This window comes from Strix uralensis, chromosome 1 (assembly GCF_047716275.1).
Source record: "Strix uralensis isolate ZFMK-TIS-50842 chromosome 1, bStrUra1, whole genome shotgun sequence".
Lineage (NCBI taxonomy): Eukaryota > Metazoa > Chordata > Aves > Strigiformes > Strigidae > Strix > Strix uralensis.
In genome coordinates, this window is record NC_133972.1 from 48,751,000 (window position 1) to 48,773,487 (window position 22,488).

The 22,488-nt window shown below is 39.1% G+C and overlaps 1 protein-coding gene across 1 annotated transcript in view; it reads right to left on the bottom strand.

Moving 5' to 3' along the window:
• Window positions 1-22,488, bottom strand: part of CUBN (cubilin) — a 148,444-nt gene that overhangs the window by 8,994 nt on the left and 116,962 nt on the right. The window contains exons 55-59 of the mRNA XM_074865188.1: window positions 20,988-21,144; window positions 19,304-19,453; window positions 12,164-12,364; window positions 9,730-9,859; window positions 8,570-8,787 (exon numbers count right to left, since the gene is read on the bottom strand). Coding sequence (XP_074721289.1) covers window positions 8,570-8,787; window positions 9,730-9,859; window positions 12,164-12,364; window positions 19,304-19,453; window positions 20,988-21,144 — 856 coding nt within the window. The remainder of the gene's footprint in view (window positions 1-8,569; window positions 8,788-9,729; window positions 9,860-12,163; window positions 12,365-19,303; window positions 19,454-20,987; window positions 21,145-22,488) is intronic.

A 22,488-nucleotide genomic window follows, 5' to 3' on the forward strand; every position in this document is an offset into this window, starting at 1 on the left:
GCATGGTTTATTCAGTCCCCTTGACACAATCTTGTTGGAGCCATTTCCTGCTCAGCATTTTGGACACTGTTTGCTAAACATAACATTAAGCATATAATCATTAGGCATAGATCATAGTCCGACCATCCAGCCCTGCAATATTAAGTCTGGAGTGATACATGGGTTAGACACCTTACAAAGCTCCCCTTCACCCTTTTCAGGGTTAGAGCTGCAGAAATGCCAGTCAGACCACTGCAACAGGAGTCAGGGAATTGCCACATGAGCCACGCAACAGGAAGGCTCTCAGTGCTGTTCGATTGTCCTCTTCTTGGATATCAAATGTCTGGGCCTTTGCAATGGTGTACTTCACTGCTAGCTGTGCAGCTGTAAAGACAGCTCAGGTGACAAAGAATACAGATGTGGGTAAGCTGTGTATGTACAGCACATAAAATGGACCTGACAGAGAGAGAAATGGGCCAAATCCCCAGTATCAGAAAATTAATTCTAGCTTGTATAGCCAGAAATAACATCTAAGGGGAGATAAATAACTAGAAATATGATTTACAGTTAATAAAGATGAGGTTTCATCATTAGCTTTCACAATGCTTAGCCTGCTCAGCTGGAGTTGAGTCATATGCTTACAGGACAGTATATTATAAATAACAGCTAGACTGGAAGCCAACCAGATATCAAGTAGTCCTGCATCAAGCCAAATAAAGAGCAGCCCTTGTTGAAAAATCTATCCAGCTTGATGATTTTAGGTACTGATCATCTGATTGCAGCCAGTAAAAGTTACAGAATAGTGAAGCTGTGTAGATCAAAGTAACACCCACAAATAAATGAAGAACCAACTGCTTAACAGGAGGGAACTCACGCTAAGAGAAATACTACTGGACTGTGTTTTAGTCAGGACACAACTCGTCGTCTGAAAAATCAGAACCAATTCTGAATAGAAGGCCAAGTAGTAGCCATCCAGTCTGCTGGTAATCATTGATGGAATGATATTCATCGCTGGCTAACACAGCCAGAAAAAATTGTGGCTAAAATTTAGACAAAATCTGGGACTGAGAAGTCTGTTAATTTGTAGAATAGCATCTTAGATATTAAAAGCTAAACTTGGTAAAAATAATGAGAAATGTACCTTATAGAACAATTTGTGTGTGGGCAGATGGACTGACTACATGGTTTACTGTGTTTTTCAGTCTCTGGTTTCTTATTTAAAACAAAAATCAGAAAGTCATCATAAATCAGATTGCAATCTTGTCCTCCTCATAGACAGCTTTGCTAGAGAACACAAATATCAAATAACTAGGGCACATGCTGTCATCACTAATTGCTTTTGGTGGGAAGCATTAACAAAACTAAAAGGCTGAAGGACCATTCAGAAAAGAAAGAACTGAAAGTCCCCTATGGCAAATAAAAATAATTACAACAGAGAGCAAGCACATGTTTCTCTGTTAAGAGTTATATCCTCTAGATATGGAATGAATCTGAAGATGAAACTTTGAAGCAGACAGCCTTTGAAGCACAGCCAGAGGGAAGGCTCATTTATACAGGTATGGGTGCAATGAATGGGAGCCTACAGAGTAGTTTTAAATCGATCAGGAAGAACTAAACCAATGACATTTCAAAACACAACAAACTGATTTTGCTGCCCTTTCCTTTTTACCAAATGAGACCACAAATGTCTACCAGAAGGCAGAAAAGTTCAAAGAATTGTTCTAGTTCTGCCTGAACAGTAATGAAAAACCTCCCCCAGATTTCTGAATCGCATTTGGTCTCACCTAGAAGCATCCCTGGGAACTCTAGGCATCTCTGTGATCTGAATTAAAAATCACAATAAGCAAGGATTAACCCTGCCAAGACCAGTGCTCCTTTCCTGAAGGGTGTTATTTCCAGTGCAGAGTAATGGCTGAACTAATTGTGTCTGTAATAATTAGCTCAGCTTGTTTGGACCATGGCTCAAAAGGATATAGGGCTGGGGAGAGGAATTGTACTGTCACACTTCATCTCATGGCTGCTCCTGAAGGTTGGTAAACCTTCTCAGGCTGAGCTGAGCTGTTCCCGTGTTTGGCAATCAGTGTACAGACATTGTGACTCTGCATGGCAGCAGGACCCTGGCAGCAGTGCCAGCCCCAACCACAGTGTCTGCAATGTTTCAGGACTTCTGAAAGCACAGGACTCTTTTTAGTCCTCAGCCTAGCCTTTACACAGAAAGGGGTTTTGACTGATTTGATGGCCTGGCAACGGTTCCAGCAGTGACATTAAGGACTGCAAAGCCCCAGTCTCCTGCTTTAGCACGATGTCACAAGTGCAGTCAGATGAAGGTCATATTCTTAAGTTTTTAGACTATTGGCTGATCCCAAATATAACAGTCCAGACATGCTCTTTGCCAAGCCTGCCCTAGTTCTGCAAAATAGGATGTTCTGCAAAATAGAATGTACCATCCTATCCATCTCCTTGATGCTTGCCTGGGAGACCAGAGGCACACATGCAGTCTGGCCTCATTCTAATACTTTCTAATACTGCATTAGCGTACTTGATGCCATCACAGCTGCCCAGGCCTTTGCAGATCTCTCTTGTGATGTGAAATCAGAAATGTCTCCTCACCCTTTGTTTGTGTGCACTGGAGTACAGATTTTCAGCTGAAGCTGTTATTGACTTTAGTTAAGCTAAGACTATTCATGCCAGCAGAGTTTGCCCACAGTTGTGTGAATTGCTTTAATCTGGATATCCCATTGGCTTTTAACTGTTTAGTCACCTACAAAGTTATGTTTAATCCCTCTGAAAATTATTTTTCACCTAATTTTTTTCAGATCAGTCAGAAACTTCTTATTTAAAAGTCTACCTCTTTTCTTGTCCATCCAGTTTGAGTATGCAAACCACTTCTATTTATTTTTGCTTTGGGAGAAGAAATGTCACAGACGTTAAATAACTGACATTTCTGAGAGGCATTTGTAGACTATCCCTTAGCTCAACAGTTGTATTCTTTTCAGAGATGTTGAAGAGATGTATTTCAACACTGCAAGTGCTTTCTAAATTTAGTCAGATTTCAAGCTGATGCATATTTTTATATTTGAGCCCCAAAATACATTTAGAAACAGTCCAGGAATTGACTTATGAACATATATTCGGAGCTTGTTATGGATGTTCTTATTTTCATAGACTATAATAAGATCAATAAAATATATTATTAGCCACAATTTATTAATTATTTCAATAGATTAAGCTAATCATAGTTAAGCCATGTAGTGAATCTGAAATGTGTAATATTAACGTGCAATATATTTGGTAAAAAAATTGCATGAACCAAAAACCCCAGGATATTTTTGCAAGAAGACTTGTGAGTTTCAAGCAATTTGCTTCTCAGCTCGACCCTCTGCAGCACCAGGCTCTAAATCCAGGTTGGATATCTTGAGGTACACTCCTGGAAACTGGTCTTAATGGGCTGTGAAATCTCTGCCAGACATTGCTGCTTTTCCAAAGGCATGAGAAGATGCAACAGCATCCACATGACACAGTCAAGGACACATTCTAAGATTTTTTTTGTTCAAGGGACAAAAATTTGGAGGAAACCTGAGATTCAGCTGTGTTGAGTCCTTTCCCACCTAATAGGCTACAACTGCTGTTGTCGGTACAGGTGCTTGGTACCACCTACAGCAGGTGCTAAATTATTTACAAAAATCAGTGCAATGAATTTTTTCTGGTGGTGTAAGAACTTAAAAAAGACTCAAAAAAGAACACCTAACCCTGACCTATGCAATAGAATAATCAAGCCAGTATTTTACACCTTATATTGCCCATTCAGAACTGGGGTTTTTTTTCAGCAAATCTGAACAATCAAAAAAAAAAAAAAATCCACAGCAATGACGCATGCTGAGCACTGCTGAAAATCTGCACCTAGAAACTGAATATAGAGTAAAGCTTTCAGTCTGCAGGGCAGAAGTGGACTTAGAACTATATTAAGCAAATTTCTTTGTTGATAAAATAGAATAGCTGTAAAATAAAAATGCTGTGAAAATTCTACGGGATCCATTTTTTTAAAACTACGCTTTAATTTCATTAGTGGAGGGAGAGCATAACAGTAAACCCATTAGTGATAGACAGTGTATTGTATTCCAAACAGGAAACAAGTAATTCAATACACAGCTAATAGAATAAGGGAAGACAGATACCTCTGGGTGATTTATCAGGTATTTTGTCAGGAAGAAAAGCATATAGGTTATCATCTATTTCTATTTTATGCATACTAGATTATTCATGTAAATTACCTATTAATGCATTTTTCTGGCATATCAGAGAAGATTCCTTTTTCCAACCATTTTTCTTCTAAATTCTACTCACTTTTTTTCTTCCTATGTAATATGACTAATATTAATTCAATAGAAAGGTTCATTTGAATAAAAAGGACAGAAGGATCCTTGAGGGAAAAACTGGGCAAACTGAGGACAATGCAGAGGACGGGGTGTTTAAGGACTTCACATTCCAACAGCCTAATGGCTGCCAAAGGTTTTGGAGGAATTTCTTCTGCCTTAGAGCCCATACTAGTTTTTCATTATTGCCACCCTATTCTTCTTGTCTGTCTATAGACATCTGGTTTTCCTCGTCTTGTGTTTAAATCATAATCTCTTTGTGACAGCAGACTGTTGCTTTATTCTGTCTGTGCAGTGCCTAGTGCAGTGGAATGGTGGCCCATGAGCTCGTAAGCCCCAAGGTAATGCAAACAAGGGATGACAGTGGTATTAATGCAGTACACCATACTGCTCTTTCACAAGGTATAAATGTGAATTTCTCCTGCATGCTCACAAAAGATAGTATAAAAAAGAGGAGGGGGAAGAGCTAGCTACAGCTTGAAGTCAAGCAGGATTTAGGGCTGTAGAGAAAAAGCAGGCAATCTTCCTGCCCTCCTCCATCCCACCTTCTCCAATGTCCCAACTCCATTTCAGTTTTGCCTGTAATTGTGTGAAGAAAACTCAGGAAGAGCTTTCTGACTCAATCCACTTATCTAATCATGTGTAACACTTTGCTTCTTGTAAATTCACGTGGCTTCCTCAGACAGCCCCCATGAGCAGACCTGCCTTTCAGAAAATCCCTAGATCCTCCTCTGATGGTTTAGAATGTGATATGTTTTTCATTACTGAGACAATAGAGCTATGTACAGAGAGCTGCCAAGTAGAAATGATGTGCTGTTAATAAGGTCACAGCTATATTTCCCGACAGGGGTTGCTGACTCTTTAAAAACAAGAAAAAACCCAAACCCTTATATATCTTCTCAGCTTTTGTATCATAAGTCTCAGAGGGATCACAAATTGGGGTGAGAGGGTTACCCCACTGACGGATGGGAATAGGCAGAAGCTCCATTTATTGCCAAAGTACAAAGTCCCTGCTATCACAGCAGGGATGGCAGAGGTATGTGCAGGCTCTGTCCCTGCCAGCCAGGGTCACTGAAAATTTGAGGTCTCCCCTTAAATCTGGAAAGACAATCAGGAGATCTTTGTCTAAGTCACAAGCTCAATACATGCAGACTTCATTCTTTGGGGAGATATCTTAGCTTTCTTTCCTTCCTTCACAGAGACATCTCGTGTGACCAAATGCCTTAAGCTGGTATTGATTTTTCTCTTCTCGTCCTTTTATTGATTGCCTAGCAGAGCACATGCTCACTGTGGAAAGGAGGTATAATTCTCTTTTTACAGACTGAAAACAAAGCCAGAAAAAAAGGTCAGTGGTAACTAAGGTAAGAGGAGTCTGTCCTTCCACAAATCTAACACTTGGAGCAGGCTGGGATATTCCAGTTACCCCAGTTCACCAGCTCAGCCTGAGATCATATCCAGTGATTCCAAAAATAAGGCCAGTAAGTGTCCAAATTTAGCAGCAGAGATAGTGAAATGATAAACCTTCTGAACTGCACCAAGGGCCATATGTTCCCCTGCCTCAAATGCACCATATCACACAGTTGGTTATGACAAAGAATGCTGCTTGTGAAATGTGCACTTAACAATATATTGCACAGTGTATGGAGTAGCATGTCATAGAAGACATTTGGAAAAAAAAGGTGAGATGTTGTTCTGTCAAATTAATGCTATTTCATACTGTCAGTATCCCTTTTCTGACTAGTGGGGGGGCCTTCAATATTCTAGCGGGTGCAGGATCAGTGATGCAAACAAATTGTTTTAATTAAAACAGAGAATGTTTTTCTACAGAAATTTCAGGGTTTAACTCTTTGAATGCCTGGTTACTGTCAGTCTTGCTAGGCTTCTGTGAGTTTCCTACTTTATATTCTCTCTTCCCTCCCCCTACAGTGTTTATCAGATGGACTCCCTACTAATAAAATTCACAGGAGAGAAAGAATAGATAACCCTGGATTTTGGCAGTATTCCTGAGAGAAGCCTGATCAAGAAAGAAATTGGAAGAGCTTGTGAGGAAAAGAAATAGTTTAGTTTGCCACAAACAAGTGTACTGTTTCTGCTCACTTCTTTCCAATACATAATCAGGGTCACTCACAACATTAAATAGAGAGCAATAATTATGTTATCCAGTTGTGCTTCCCTAGGGTAACTACAGAATAATGCGCTCATTGCCATCCAACAGAGAATGAGGCTGGCTGCTTGTTTCTCTACAGATACCATCTTCCTTATCCAAGAGATTTATCATTATTAATTGTCATCTTGTTGCATTTGTACTCTTCAAAACCACATGGGTTTTATCTTTTGACAGACATGAGGGAGCTTGTCTAAAGCACCATTTAGAATAACAGGCTTTTAGATCTTCATGGTTTTATTCTCTTTCATTTGAAGCAGAACCTCAGACCTCATAGTACAAAGATGTGTCACAGATTTTCCTGGCTCTAGTTTTTAGATAAGTCAAACTGGAAACGTTTATAGGACTGTGACTCATGTTTTCCCTTTATAATATACTTTTCTCCTTTTTGGCCATTCTGTACTAGCATGGGACTGTCAGGATCCTTCCTAATGGCTGTGTGGTTTAGTCCCTGTGGCTTGATTCCCACAGTGGAGAAAGAAGACCTACCATTAAGCATCTCAGCACCATGGGGGCTCTTCACCACAGAACCCACATCTCCACATGGCCATCTTTTCAAACTTGCAGCTCCATTGCTCCTGAGTAACTCCTGCAACATCACAACCTCCCTTTCCTTGGGAGCCTGCAGGAATGTCCCTCCAAAACTTAGCCTAATAGATGTCAAAGTTTATTCATGAAAGGCTTCTCCTTACTCTAGGAAATTATTGGCATGGTACTGACTTGAAGAGCTTGGCTTGTGTTCTGTTGTGTGCTTAAGTAGAACCTCTGGCAAGTTGCACAAATAAATCTGAAGTCAGTGGCTAAAAAAAATTCCTATATCCCAACAGGAAGAGCAAGAGCTTGTGGAGTTCCTGATGATCTCACCCTGGAAATACGAACCCAGGCTGCAGGGGATCTCTGACAACTAACTGATACCTAATGGTTTAAAGACAGCAACATGTGAAGCAACATTATGTTACTTGAAATAACAGTCCACAAGAGTGGTGTTAAAGATTCTTGTAGCAATTACTTAGAGTGAAGTAAAGGAAGAGTTAATTATAGTAACGATCATGAGGTTCTGTGAGAATATTTTTCTTCGCAAAGCCCATAGAACCAGTTATTTTCCGTATCTGTAAATACTTTCTCAGACTGTATCAAATGAGAAAGTCCCTGGCTAGGTGTTGGGAGGGGATTCAATGACTCAGCAGAAGACTATGTTCTGTCACAGAGGCCTTTCATTCTGAACTGTCAGAGTGCCAGCTTTGTAAACTGGACAACTACTTCTTTCTAGATCACAAAAACATTGAGTTAATTACATAGGAAACTAGTAGCGATGACATGAAATCCATTTACATTTAATTACCATTTGTTGCTTATCATCTCTAAACAATTCAAATGTTACAAGAAGGTAAAAAACTCATTTTACACCTTGATCTTAAAAATAGACTACTGAGCTTAGATTTTTTTTTTTAAGGCAATAATCAAGCTTTTTCCCTGAGTCTTATGTCCATCAAAACATTTAACATCTAGTGCCTTCTCACTATGATCCTATTTAGGTTATGGCCAGCTAGCCAGACTGACCCACAAAATCAGCAGAGATCAGCACAGTGGTGCCTGGGGGGAATGCCAATCTTAACTGATCTTAACACTTTAGTTTTTGAAAAGGTGAGCAGTGAACTGCAAGGAAACAGAAATGGAGAACGGATGGAAAGGAGGCATCTTTAGGGCACCACCATCCTTTGACTACAAAAAAAAGAGTTCTTAGGTAATGCCAGATTTCCTCCAAAAGAGAGGCCTTTGGGTGTTGCTAAGCCTTCAGTCACCAAAGAAGTGCCTGTGCCTTCAGAGAGGCAGGAAAAGGTTAGCAAAGAATAAAAGGAATCAGTTCAGAACCAGGGCTGGAATGCAGGTATCCCATAAGCCTAGTATTTACCTTAGTTCACTCAATTTGGACAAAATCGGAAATATTTTTCTGCTTTCAGCATCCCTAGTGAGTGAGACCATAACCACTCATTCCCAAAGGAAAGAAATTACCAGCAGATTCTTGGGGTTACGAGTCTGATAATAGTCTTACCTAAGGTCTCCCTGAAAGATGCTTTCCATCCCCTGTCTACTCCGAAGAAGTCAGTGTTAAACACCAGGAACAAGTTATGACTGGAGCTCTTAATATTTGGAGGCAGTTCTGAGCCACAGAATTTCCCAAGAAGAGGAGCATAGGTGTCTGAGCCATCATATACAGCCACATAATCTTTGTAGCAGGAGGGAGATATTTCGAGCTGGAAGCTGTTGAATCTGTAAAATACACTTGGAGCTTTAGGTATCACATTTTCATTTCTATTCCTGTGTTATCTGTGTTTTTAGTGCTTGAGGAAAGGTCAAAGTAATAGCAATAGCCAAAGCCATACTCAGACAGATACCACAAAACATTTCTCTTAAGGAACAAGCAAGCACAACTATTAACTGCATGGCAAAACACTCCAGACAACCAGCCTCAAAGAAATAGTGACCCTCACCTACTGGGCCACTTGCAAGGCAAGCTGTCAGTATACCTCGGCGTTCTGTGAAGCAGCAGATCTCCCCTGTGCAAACATACCCTCTCAAACTTCTGCAAATTGCTCAGCCTGCAGTTTCCCTGGGCATGTGAGTGGCATATAAAATGCAGACTCAGAGTGCAGACCAGCTGCGTCTTCCACTTATTTGAGAAATGTTCTCTTAATTCACAATCAGCATATATATGACAGAAGAATGTATCCATCTCTTAACTTCCCAGTGGCAAGATTTTGTGGCAGCCATATCCCTCTTTTAGGCAAGACAGCACACACTCAGAAGTATACTCTTTCTGAGTGGGCATTATTACTTGGGCTGTAAAGTGAGCACCAGCCTTCTAAAATAATTATGTTTTTTCTTGTATCAACTCACAGAAGTCTCATTAACTCCGCAAAGGCTGACAGCATTTAACTAAAAGCATGAGCTACATTTTTACAATTTCTTAGTTTTCTTGGCAACCAAAGTGGGAAGTTAAAATTGTGGTGATAATAACATAACAAGTTACAGAGAAAGATGTAAGGGAGCCTGAGGTTGATAAAGGTGGCTTCAATAGCCATTTCTCATTTTAGTTCAGCTTTCCCCTTGGGAAAGGAAAGACAGAGATAAAATTGTCAATAATTGCTGTCTTTAATTGGAATCAGAGACCTTCCTGTCCCCTTGATGACAAGCTGAACTTGGATTACATACTTGAGGGCCACTACTTTGCCGTTTCCAACTGTGATGTAGTATGAGCAGTTCATGTTGTTGTGATAATCAAGAACTGAATGGGCCGGACTGCTGATCACACCAACAGAGCCATTGAAAATGCCACCACAAACTGTAGGGGAAACAGAAAAAAGAGTGATTAGTGTCTGAATACTAGTTTGGTCCTAATTCTCATATTTCTTGCAGGAGTTTAGCCATAAGGAAAGAAAAGCCCTTGAATAAATAAGGAGCGGTCTTTGCTGTCATGCCTAGAACTGTTAAATGTGGAGATGTCTATCAGGTTGTGCTCTGCAGTGGAAGACTAGACAGTATAGAAGTAACAAGCTGTTACTAGTCCATACCAAATGACAATGGCTCTGTGTTTGCACAGTAAAAGAATAAGCCTGATTGTGAATGTGCTGCAGTGGGACCAGGGAACAGTGGAATGGGGCGGCTGCCCCATGCAGCAGCGTGAGCGAGGTGTGTCTGGAGTAGCTCTGCACCCATTCTAGCTTGCCAAGAGAAACCTGGCTGATATGTGGGCAAAGACATTCCCTCACCCAAACCCTTGCCCCATGGAAGCCTTTGAAAGTTTGGCACTGACACAAAAGCAGCCAAAATTGCACGCATAGCCTCACTGCTGACTTTTCTGGAATAACTGTATGTAGAGCCTCGTCATCTCTCCACCTCCCAGCAGGGCTGGGGCACTACTGTAGCATTTGTTCTGTGCAGAAAGGCAGAGAGGAGTCCCCAGGTATCACTAACCTGGGGACTGTTCCCCACCTCACATCGTGCTGGGACTTGCCAGCAGTGGGGGGTGGCTGAGTTGGAGGACTGCATACTTGCTTTCTGGCTGAGGAGCAAGTTAAACTCTGCAGCTGTGAACTAAAGGCACTGCTTGCCTTCTCAGGGTTTCACACCATGGATGCTGATGAGGCCAGGATGTAGCTAATGTTTGTTCCCAGCTTCAGTGCCTGAAGGAACAAAACCGATTATAAAACCAACTCTAATCTTCATTGTTAGCTTCAGCCTTTATTTTATAATCTTAACTTGGCAAAAAACCATTTCCCTGCGTCCTGTTGATAAATAGCTCAAAGCCACACACAGCTTGTCATGTTTTAAAGGACATGCCACTGCCCAGGCCACTACCTTAACAAAGGCAGTCCCATACAGGGTGCTGCTGCATACAGAGCCCCTGGCTCCTCAGCTGATGGCCTGGAGCACTGGCAGATAAAGGACAGGAGCGGGAGGATAAAGAATGAGAATTATTCTACACTAGGAGGGGGAAGCCTTTTTCTTTTTTTTCCAGCAAACAATACAACTAGAGGGAAGAGGAATGTTAATTGCTAGAATCTGCTTTGTATACAGCAACAAGCTAATAAGGCTGCAGTCATCTTTCTCAAATGTCAGAAGTCACAAGTCAGATAGCAGCAACTGACTTGAGTGAGTTATGAAGGTCTTTCCCATGAGTAACTGCACATTGTCATTTCTCAGTGCCATTCCCTCTGCCTTATCTGTATCAGGCCATTCATTTTATATAAAGAATTTAGCCTTATGCTTTTTGCTGTGGCTTTGAACATGAGGAATGCATTAAGGGAAATACCAAAGTTAAGAACTCTCGCTCTTCTCTGCAGTTAGAAAATGAAATAGCTTTCAAAAATCAAAGCACTGTCTCTACAAGTTAAACCTAGAAAATATTAAAATTCGTTTTGAAAATAAAATTAATCTTTTGGGATATTTATGTTTGTGTAGATGTAGATTCTAAACTCAGTTGGAAACTTCTTTTTCTAATACATATTTCCTCTATAAAACAAAAGAGATCTCATGTGAATGACAAAAAGTTTTGGTGAAAATATTAATTAAAAAATAAAAGTATATCTAGATCCCAATTTTTATTTACATTAATACCTGGCATTGCAAGACATTCATCAAATAGAGGCATATAGCTGGATCTGTTTAAAGATCCTGTTCTGGTTCCCATGTTGTATAATGTAGTTTTAGTATAACTGAGAGTCAGACCATTCTCTTGTATGTGATAAAATCTTTTAAATGAAATCAGTTAAATAAACTGGTGATGTTTCACCTTAAACATTATTGAAAAAAACCCAACAAAAACCAAACCCAAACCAAACAAAAAACCCTGCCAAATGGGTTGCATTTCTTTTCTTCAGCAAAGGAAAAGTGTTTCAGTTTCTGACTTGGTCCCATGTAGTGCCTTGAAATAAGAACTGTGAGATAACACATCAGCCAGTGACAACATGCACCGAACAGTCCCATGTCCTGGTCCTGAGAGCTTTTTTGGGCAAGTGCAGAGGGAATATGAACCATCTACATTCATCTAAGGTATTCCCAACATGAGGTACAACATTTCCTACACTGAACCGTAATCCAGCTGGAATATTTTCACCACCTAAAGCACAGGACAGTGGCTACTCACCAATTGCTCTGTATCTTGCCTGGAATCCAAAGCCTACAATGTGGGAGTCGGTGTAGAAGTTGAGCAGCATAGGTCCAACGATGCTGACTGGGGCAGGGAGCTCATTACCACAGAGTGTGATGAGAGGATGTGGGGTAACCCTTGTTCCACTGAAGATGCTTACTCCATCATAAAGACAAATTCTGCTCAAGAGTGCTGGGGCTGCATGGACATATAATGTAGAAGTGTTAGCAACATATTTGCCATGTGATCTACTGAGCTGCAAGTACATAGACTTCACACAGGATAAGAATTAAATTTTATATTACTTTTCATTCTAGGATCTTGCGATCTCATTTGCTTGCTGACGAAACAAATGTCAATTTTTAACATGCAGAAAAACTGAGGCAGAAAAAGGCAAAGAGACCTTGTATATAGGAGATCAGACTGGTCTCATTCAACACATCCTATCATCTGGGAAAGGCTCCAGGCCCTTTGAGTACATGGGAGTTCATAGCTGAGCAAACAGCATGTATGAGGAGATGAGAGAACCTAACAAAAGCATGGATCTCCTCCGCAGATCAAAGCAATGCATCTTTTGTTACAGACAACCAACTACCCTGTATTTCTTTCCCCTAATGTAGAAGTCAGCACTCAGTGCAGGGAATTTTAAATCATTAAGAATGAGAATTTTGGAAAATGAAAAAATAGCCCATACACTAACATGTTTCAGAGCTGACTTCTTTCTCTCCGAATTCTCTCAAACTTTGGAGTACCTAAACCCAGATTCTTCAGCTTGACTCAGAAGACAAAAAAATGTAAAATTTAATCTTTGCCAGTGAAATGCTGTAACTGTGGCAGTCAGCAGCGATTTGGAGATGACTGAGCAATAGGAAGAAAATCCAATGATTTGCAAGAGCAATCTGCTTTAGGGGGAAAATGGGTGCAGCTATTAGGGTGAGCGAAAATCTAACCATTCAGAAGCACTAAGAAACACAGAAATGGGGAATGTAGCCTTCTACTATTTTTCCCCATTGTTTTTTAGTTTCTCATTTGCAGTTAGCTTTCTGGAGGAATGAGCCACCCTCTCTGACTCCCTGCCCTACCTTCCTGACTTTCTAGCCACATCACCATTTGCAACCAGATTTGGCTGAGGCGAGAGGTCTCAAATGTTCATATAATTTTCATGAAGGTCAGACAGTAGCTCAGTTAGAATGTCCCTGAAGAAGGACAAGCTGTGCTTTCAGTGTAAGGGCTGTGAGTTCAGGCAGAGACCTGCAGAGCACCAGTCACCGGCACCCTGGGAGCTCAGAGCCGTGTCACCACCTCCCTGCCCAGCTGGGGGTCATAGGCATGGGGAGAAGTTGGTGGTACCCAGGGTGGTACCACCAAGGGATATATGGTGGGAACTAGAGACATTTGGTATCATGTGGGAGCAAGAAGGGAGCCACATGAGTTATGCAAGAAAGCTGGATTAATGCTGGCAGAGAAAAACACAGCACACATCTACTGAAAAATGAGCTTTGTTAGTTGTTATGCTTATAGAACAACCTAATGTTTGTCTTTTTCTTCATTGTTTATTAAAGTTAAGTTATCATGTTTGCAATCTGTTAGCAACAATGGGGCAGTTACTTAAACTGCAAAGGATTAATAGGGAATTATCTAAATTTAACAGGACAGATGCTGAGCCTGCTGTTGCAGCACAGTGATTCCTGAAGATTGTCCAGTCAAAATAAGCTGCTTCCTAGTGTTGTAGGAAACAGGATGACTTGTACTGAACAGGATGACAAATAGGAATGGAGTGATAATTTTGTTTCACAAGAACAGTAGTGATCCCAGCAGTCAGATATATTTAAGATCCTCTCTGGAGTTTTAATTAAAAATTCCTTCTCTCTCAATGAAGGCAATGTATTCTAACATGCTTTACAATTATGCCAATAGGGAAATATGGTGCTTGTCTGACTCTAATAAGAGTAACTAAGCTGAAAACAACCAGCCACACCAGAATGCTGATTACACTTTTAATAAAATAATTAATTCAAAAATTCTTCATGTCCTACCCTATTGAGAATATTTGATAATGTGATACAATTTAAAAAAACAGAATCAATTTTAAAATAAAAAGAAATTAAAAAAAAATGAAATGGAGACAAGTGCAATTTCAGAATGGAAAAAATGTGAGAAAGCAACTCAGGTCCTTTTCTGAAAAGACTTTGGAGAAAGGCATGAAGTAAAACAGATTTCTCAGCAGAGCAAAGGTCCACAATACTTGTCACAAGTTGTTTCAAATGGCTGCAGTAGAAAGAATAAGATGGTTGATGTAGCATTGTGTGCAAAAGGCTTAATTTCTAGTTTTGAATCCTCATTGTTTGGGCCAATATCATTTATGACCCATGAGTCCTGGCAGGACTGGTGATTGTTTGATCTCTATCCTGTAACTCATTCCCTTGTTTACACTCTTAATTTCTCACCATACTAAATGCATTCTGTAAATAATCCCTAGCCTCAGATTCCTCGATTCTATCTCATGTCATACTTCCAGCCTCTACACATATTCAACACATCATCAGCGATTCTTCTCTGTGGTTTATTTTCTCTATCATCTTAGATCTTTTCTAGACCAATTTCTGTCCCTTGCACTACAATGGAACAGCTTTCACAAGTCTCCAGAGATCTTTTCTTAGCCAGTTGTCAGACCCACATCCTCTTTGAGCTGACAGGCACTTTCCACACAGCTAGCACTGGTTTTCTTCATAAAACCTTGTCTACTAAGAGCTTTTGCTCATCCTTCTGGTATTACTGTATTCTCTCTTCTGATTCATCCATGAGGATTCAATGAGACATCTCCTCTCCTGTCTTTCTCTCTTTATCTCCACATTAGCTCTGTATAATCTCATTTTCAAGGACAGATGCAACTACTCTCTCTATGTTGATGACCTTATACGTCTACTTCCCTCCTCCAGGCCTCTTTCTGTTCAGACTAAAATCTTATTTCTGCCTCTCAACAAAACCATTCAGTAGGAGAGCTTTTTTCCCCCTCCCCCTTGCATCTCCTCTCTTTACAGACATTATTTTGCCTGCCCTCATTAGGTCCATGTCTATGATTTGGATCTCTCTGTGTCTTCACAACCAGGATAGATGTACATATTGTCAAGTGTTTCCAGTTACTATCATTAAGATAAACTCTTTCCTATCTTTCTACATAGCTATGACTCTCACCCTAGAAATAGTGATTTTTCCAACGTGGATCCTGTACCATTCATTCCTCTAGCCTTGACAATATTTCTTCCAAACATTGCTGGAGACATCAATTATTTGGCCTGACATTGTGAACATATCACTCTTTCTTTGAATTGCTGCATGTATTTGCTTTCAAGGCCTTTTGTTATCTATTATCATCTCTTAGTAGCGCTCAGCATTGATACATTGACTCTTGCCTCCAAAGTTCACATGACAAGTTTCGGTTGTCCTTACATTCCATTTTGAAATATGCCTTTGTGTTGTCTCCTTTCCATTTAGCAGGAATTTTTCTCATTTATTTGATATGATGCCTGCACAAAAACCTTGACCAAATTTGGGCCCCTAACTATATGATCACTAATAACAATGTCCAAGATTCTTCCATCTCTCTATCTGTAGCCATCGATTGCTTCATTTTGTATTGAGGCAGAACCTGTCTTTTTGTTTAAAGTTTGTAAAACTTAAGATAATGAGGTTTTGGTTCACAACTGTAGCTTCTGGTGCACAACTGTAGGTTCTGGTATAAATGGTAATACAATTAGTAATTACTAATGTAGAAAAGTATTACACAGATATATACTCATGTGCAATATATTAACCAGCTCCATAGCACAAGATACTATTTTGAAAACAAGGAATTACAAGTCTTTCATATATATATATCCTCTTTCTAAATAATTTATTGCCAAACTTGTCTATTTTCTGAATTGCCTAGTAACAACTGAGAAAGCAGATACAGAAGACTTCAAAATGAAGCTGTGACCCTATCCAGACTGCAAAATTACAGTTACATGTTTAAAAAAAAAAAGGAGAAATAAACAAGTTATTAAAACATTTTTCAGGTCAGCATTGTATCAACGCAATGCAGTTGTTTTGTATAGACAGAGTATAAACGCTACAGAATTCTAAAAGCAGATATTACGGGAGGCCTACATCCATTTCCCCTAATTTTCCATGATTTGGAACTCAGACTTTATTGGATGTTATACCTGAAGAGTATTATGGCCATTTAATAATACACTACCATAGCTGTCCTAGAGGTGTATTTGTAGGGACATTCATTTGAATAAAGCTTATGAACAAAAGATGGATGTGGTTAATTATTTCTTAGTTATTAAGTCTACTAAGATAGATAGATAAGGTTTTTTTACTAATTCTAATATGTTAGATTTGTGTAGACCTTTGATCCAAGGAGGGAGGACAAATGGAAACTGGCATTTATCACTGTTGTAGAAATGGGGCTGAGAAAACAAACTCACCACCATTTGTTTGGTTTTTTTAATAAAATACCCAAACACAACAATGCAGGTGGTACTACAAGAAGAAAGTGGCAACCTATGCAACTTCCTGAAACAGGCAAATCAGAAAGGTTCTGTAACCATATTTAGTTTGGTGCAGGAAGACACATTCTTCAGGCTGCAAGGAAATCACAGAGACTAAGCCAAACTCCATTCATAGGGTTAATCTTGCCTATGTTTTGCTGCCTAAATCTTAAATATCTTGTGTAAGCTATTGTCTGGCTTCCTGTAATAGTCAATGGGTAAAGAGAGAGAGGGAGGCCTTCAGAAGGCAATTCATTCCACCTGTACAACACACTTGGTTTTGAATTTAAAGCACTTTTTTACTTCACTATAAGAGAAGATAAATCTAGATGATTATCTAAATTAGATGTCTATTTTCAGGGGCTCAAAGTCAGATAAAAAAAAAAAATTCTACCTACCAGGAAGCAGCCAATTTATATTAAATTTTGATCACAAAATCAACAAAAGCAGTTTCCTTCTGTTCTCTCTTGCTCTGTTACTTTCTATATTTAGTGCATAATACATATTTAATATTTAGTACACGCATGTCGTGTTCATTTGGTTCCAGATACTGATATTTTATCACCGCTGTGGGTTAACTGCCTCATTTGGAGTCATTCTTTATAATCAGAACAGGCGTCTCATTGTAATTGAAAACATAACTACTCTACCGCAGAGATCTGTAACTAACCCATGAAGTCATTCAGTTTTGTATCCATGTGTCACTGCACTATAGCCAATTACCTTCTGCCTTCTAATTTTCTGGAAAAGATATCTCAACCAGATAAAGTCAATGAGATGTATGCCTTACAGGCATTATTTTAAATACTTCATTTCATTAGAAGACAACCATGAAAAAAACAATTGGATTTCTTTTGGGAGGTCAAATAGGTAGTAAATTATGTTAACTGGACATATAGCTAATCTTTAAAAACCCAATTCAGAACATCTGTACTAGTATAAAAATTTAATACTAGTTAAAATTTTAAAGGCCACACTCAGCAACAATCTAAGCAGGTGCAATGCTTCCTTGCATATGGAATACCTAGAAATGTTTTTAACAGATGCTGCCAAACATTGTCCTGCCTTTGGAAAAGAACTAAGGGAGTTCATGCTGGAAACCCTTAGGCACATGTGCTAAACATATTCAGTGGGATTGTTGAATAAGCTTTCAATTCTGCATGATAGTTTGCAAGATGGTGGTTTCAATTTTCTTTCCAATTTAATCCCAGGCAATTGCTCTTTGCTACAAGGTTGTATTTTAAGATTTCATAAAAAATATTAATAATCAACTACTAGAGAGTGTCATACTTCCTCTTTTACAACCTGATGTCCTTTAGCTTGTATCCACAGTTCTTTTCTTTCATGTGACTAAGGACTTTTAGTTTGTGTAGCCTAAGGAAGCCTATAACAATAAAGGAGCAAATTGCCCTGCAAGAAGTACAATATTTTTAGTATTTATTTAGGTCTATGCTTATTATTATATCTCTATCACCTCTTTGCTTTAACCTTCTTGATAACAAAAGCTTGAATCCATTTAGTGAATGAACAGACAGAATACAGATCAGTAATGTACTCATAGTGGTGTCAAGATTGGCATCATCTGATTCAGCCTAATGTACATTTCATTTAAAAAGAATAATTCCTAAAGTAGCAGTTTGTATTAGGGGATGAAAACAATTGTTTCAGATAAAATCACAGTCAAATCAAATCTTTGCCTCAGACCTAAATTAAGTTTGGACCAGAATACTTCTGAATTCAAAACAGTGTGAAAACTTAAAAAGAAAATAAAAGAAGCCTATTTTCTGACTTTATTGTTTGGTCTGAAGAAAAATTCAAATTATGCACCCCAGCTTAGTAAGAAATTACTCAAAAATCTCTGTCTAGGTGACTTCAAGGGAACCAAATTAAGATGGCCTCAAAATATGAGATGCCACCCAAGTAGTTTGGACATACTGATTCTTCTGTGTTATTATGACATCTCCACACATAAAAATTTGACCGTATCAAAGTTGGGAAAGTTTTATCATTCACACCAATGAGATCAGGATATTATACCTATCATTTCTTGGCTAAATGTTGCCAAGTTTGAAAATCTCGAGAGGGACTTTTGTTCATGGGTGTATACAGGGTAACAACTTTTACACATTTTCAGTTACTGTAGTCTTTCACCTAGTTTCACATTTATATGTTTGTAAATCCTTGTAAAACATCCGAGTATATTTATATCCATTTTATCAGTTAAGGAAACAGAAGCACTGAAAAGAAAACGGCTGGCCTAAGATCAAAAAGATTAGAGGACTCAATGGCCAAAAAAAAAGTCAGGAACAGAGACCCAAATTGGCCACAGTCACTCTTATATTCCAACCACTTGGCAAATTTCCAACTTCATCGCTGCAATATATTCAACAGGTGAGATCTATCTTTGCTTTTCTGGAAGCCTTCAGTGACAGAAAACTGAGCCTTGGAAACTATCTCGCTAAATGTCTGTCTGTAAATGATTTTCAGAATGGACCAGCAAATTAAACCATCAACCTTTTGCTATGCTAGAAGACTTGTATGTTTTCAAGTACAAAGTTACACTTCATAGTACATATTGAAATTATGAAGAACCAGTTACCTTCCAAGTGGAAACTCTCAAACTCTAGGATCACCAGTGCCTGTGGTCCCTGATCTATGATATAACTGCAGTTCAAGTTGTTATCATACTGACTAGGGTAGTTAGGAGAGATGATACGACCTGCAGGGCTGGTGAAATTTACTCCACATCCTGCAAACATAAATAAGACACAGTTATAATCCAGGTGATAACATCATTCCAATTTTGCAGTGAGAAAACCAATGTACGCAAGGGCCTCATCTCTCCTTAAGAGGCTGGTCAGAAAAACAGGGAGAATAGTATATGTCATGATGGCAGAAGTAGTTTACACACACACACACAGAGCAGTATTTTGGGGAAACACAGGGCCTTCCTGCCTGCAGCCTCACATAGTATCTTGGACTGTCTTGGCTAAGACCAGGCCATAGACCCACTGGCCAGAAGGACCAGCTGTTCTTACAGGTTTGGAGCCTGCACTTTTCAAAATCCTACACCTTCAAAATTTGTACATGCAAATTGTATGGGGGGTTATTGGATGGGGGGTTATTGGGGCACATCAGCAGTTTAGCCTCATTTGAAAATGCCCATGTTAGCCCAAGTGGTACCATTCTTGCTTCATGTCTGACAGCCAGGAGGATGCAGTCTGCAGGGCCATCTCTGGGTTGCTTTGCTATACGCAGAGGCAGGAAAGGTTGTCACCCCGAACTTCTCAAGTACACAGAACTGTTCATTTTCATGGAGCTCCTTCTGATCCTAATGACTTGCATGGCCTTGGCGTTTCTTTTTATTTTAAGCTACAGGTTTAAAAGAATGCAGTGCACAGTGAAATGCTGGTGTAAGATTAGGAACAGGCATATGAAGCCTGTGATTGTCTCCACTAAGAGGTTGTTAGTTGTTACTAACAACATTAGGGCAGACATTATAAAAACAAAAGCAGTTTCAGTTCAGAATTCTGTATACTTCAATAGTGTCTCTAACCACTTAATTTCTCACTGTTTTAATCTGAACCCAGTGAAGGGAAAGTGGTTTCCTTTGTCAACATTCTACAAAAAACCCAACCAACCTACAGCAATTGAGAACTACCTCCTCCACTTCTGGTGGGTTTGACCATCACAAAGCACATGCCGTGGTTAAAGAAATGGAGGGGCCCACCCAAGAAATGCCACTTGAGCTACATGAAATACAAATACAACAAAGCAAAACAAAGCAAAGCAAAGGCCAGAGCAGGTGGTGAGGAGTAATTTCTTCTCCTGAGAGCAGTTTAGGTGAAGGGCATGAGCTAAATCATACACAGGAGAAATTACCACAGTTTAAGCATGTGCCTTGAAAAGAACAGAGATAAAAATTCTAAAGGAAGAGCAGATCCTTTTTCCTTTTTAAGAAGATTATAGCTTTAGCTTCCAAGTAGTTTAACTACAGAGAAACACATTCTTAAAATGTAAAGCCCATTCATTTCTTTTCGGCACACTGAAAAGGCAAAGGTAGCTAAGAATAACTACAAAGTTACAGCTGCATGGAGGATCTTTGGCAAGTCCAACACTGGAGCACATAGTAGGTCCATTGCGTTCAGTAAGGAAACTCTTGGTTTCAAAAGCTGGGCAGAGGCTTCAATGCCTTGTTGGACTGAGGTCTGAATTGCTACACACAGATCAGACTAATCCAAAATGGACTAATAGAGCAGCCATCTGGCTTTAATATTACTTACTGCTTATGAAAGATGCAGAGAAACCTGGCCCGGGAGCATCCTGAGACTGAAATACTGTAGTTATCACATTGTTTGGAGCAACAACAGGATCAGGAGCTGAACTTCCACATCCTGTGGTTAACAAAGCTGCTTCTTCTTCATCATTTCCTCTCCACACCTGACAAGCCCAGATTGGAAACGGTTTAGTGCTTTCAAAGCCCATGTAGTTTGTGGGAACCACCAGAAATTGCATATGCAATTGCTCTTTCCATAGATTTATGGTAGGATTAATTTCACACTTAATCTTAGAGATCTAAATTGGAGCTAATCACTCTCCATTCACTCTGCAGTCAGACTTCACCAAGGAGTGAATCACAGTGAATAACTTAGGTTGCCAGGGACCTCTGAAGGGCATCTGGAGGTCATTTGCTTGAACCCCTGCTGATAGCAGAGCCAACATAGAACAGGTTCAGGAAACCAGAGAAAAACATTTTATACACATCATTACCTACCTCCTTTTTGTCTCTGCTAACTTATCTCCACACACCCTATGAATATGAATATCTGTGTATACAATGAATTATTAAATGCAATCCTTATATAATTCATAAGTCATTACAAACCAAAGCTGTCATGCTAGGATAATAGAGAGGCATCAAACTGGAAGATCTGGATCCTTAATATCTAGTCTTTCTAATTAAAAATTATTCCCATTTTTGTTATGTTGCATACACTTGTTCAATGACAAGTATCAAATCATGTAGAAAGTTAACAAAGTAATTCACCAAAAAGTACAATAAAGAAAAAGACACAATTTTAAAAAAAAATACTTCAACTGTACCAATAGGCGATTTAAGTTCAATCAAACCATGCATTCAAGAAGCACATGCACGTTTAGGTACGTATTTAAGTGAAAGCTTCTTCAGGTAATTACTTAAACATGTACTTGAGGCTCACAGTTTAAGCACTGAATTTCAACACACATATAAAATGAAACATAGGCATAAACGTTTGATGTTTCTGAGTGCTTAAGTAATTTCCTGAATCAGGATGTTTATTGTCAAGGATTTAAAGTGTCTGCTTTAAGAAAAAAGAAAAAATTATTTGCTCTAATAATACATTTATTTTTCATCGATGTATTTGAACAGGTTTTTTACTGGTACTTTATACAAAAAATATATATTAAAAACAAGTAATATTTGATTTTTAAAATAATGTCTTTGAAAGAAGTCTAGTGGAACTAGAACAACCACATGAATTTGTGATTGCTCTAAGCAACCATCCTAGAAAGGGTTAGCCAAGGGCTAGTGTTCATCTGGTCAGGTGTTTGAGGCAATGGATGCTCAAAGGATTAATATAAACAGTCTATGGCCTGGCCAAGATTTTGCAAAGTCACTATTTATTTTGGATTCCTCTTTTTTAGCTCCTCAACTTGGAATGAATGGAAGAAACTTATACCTGTTCCACACTTTTTCATATCCAGACACCTTCATACATCTCAAATTGGACATTCAGAAATGGA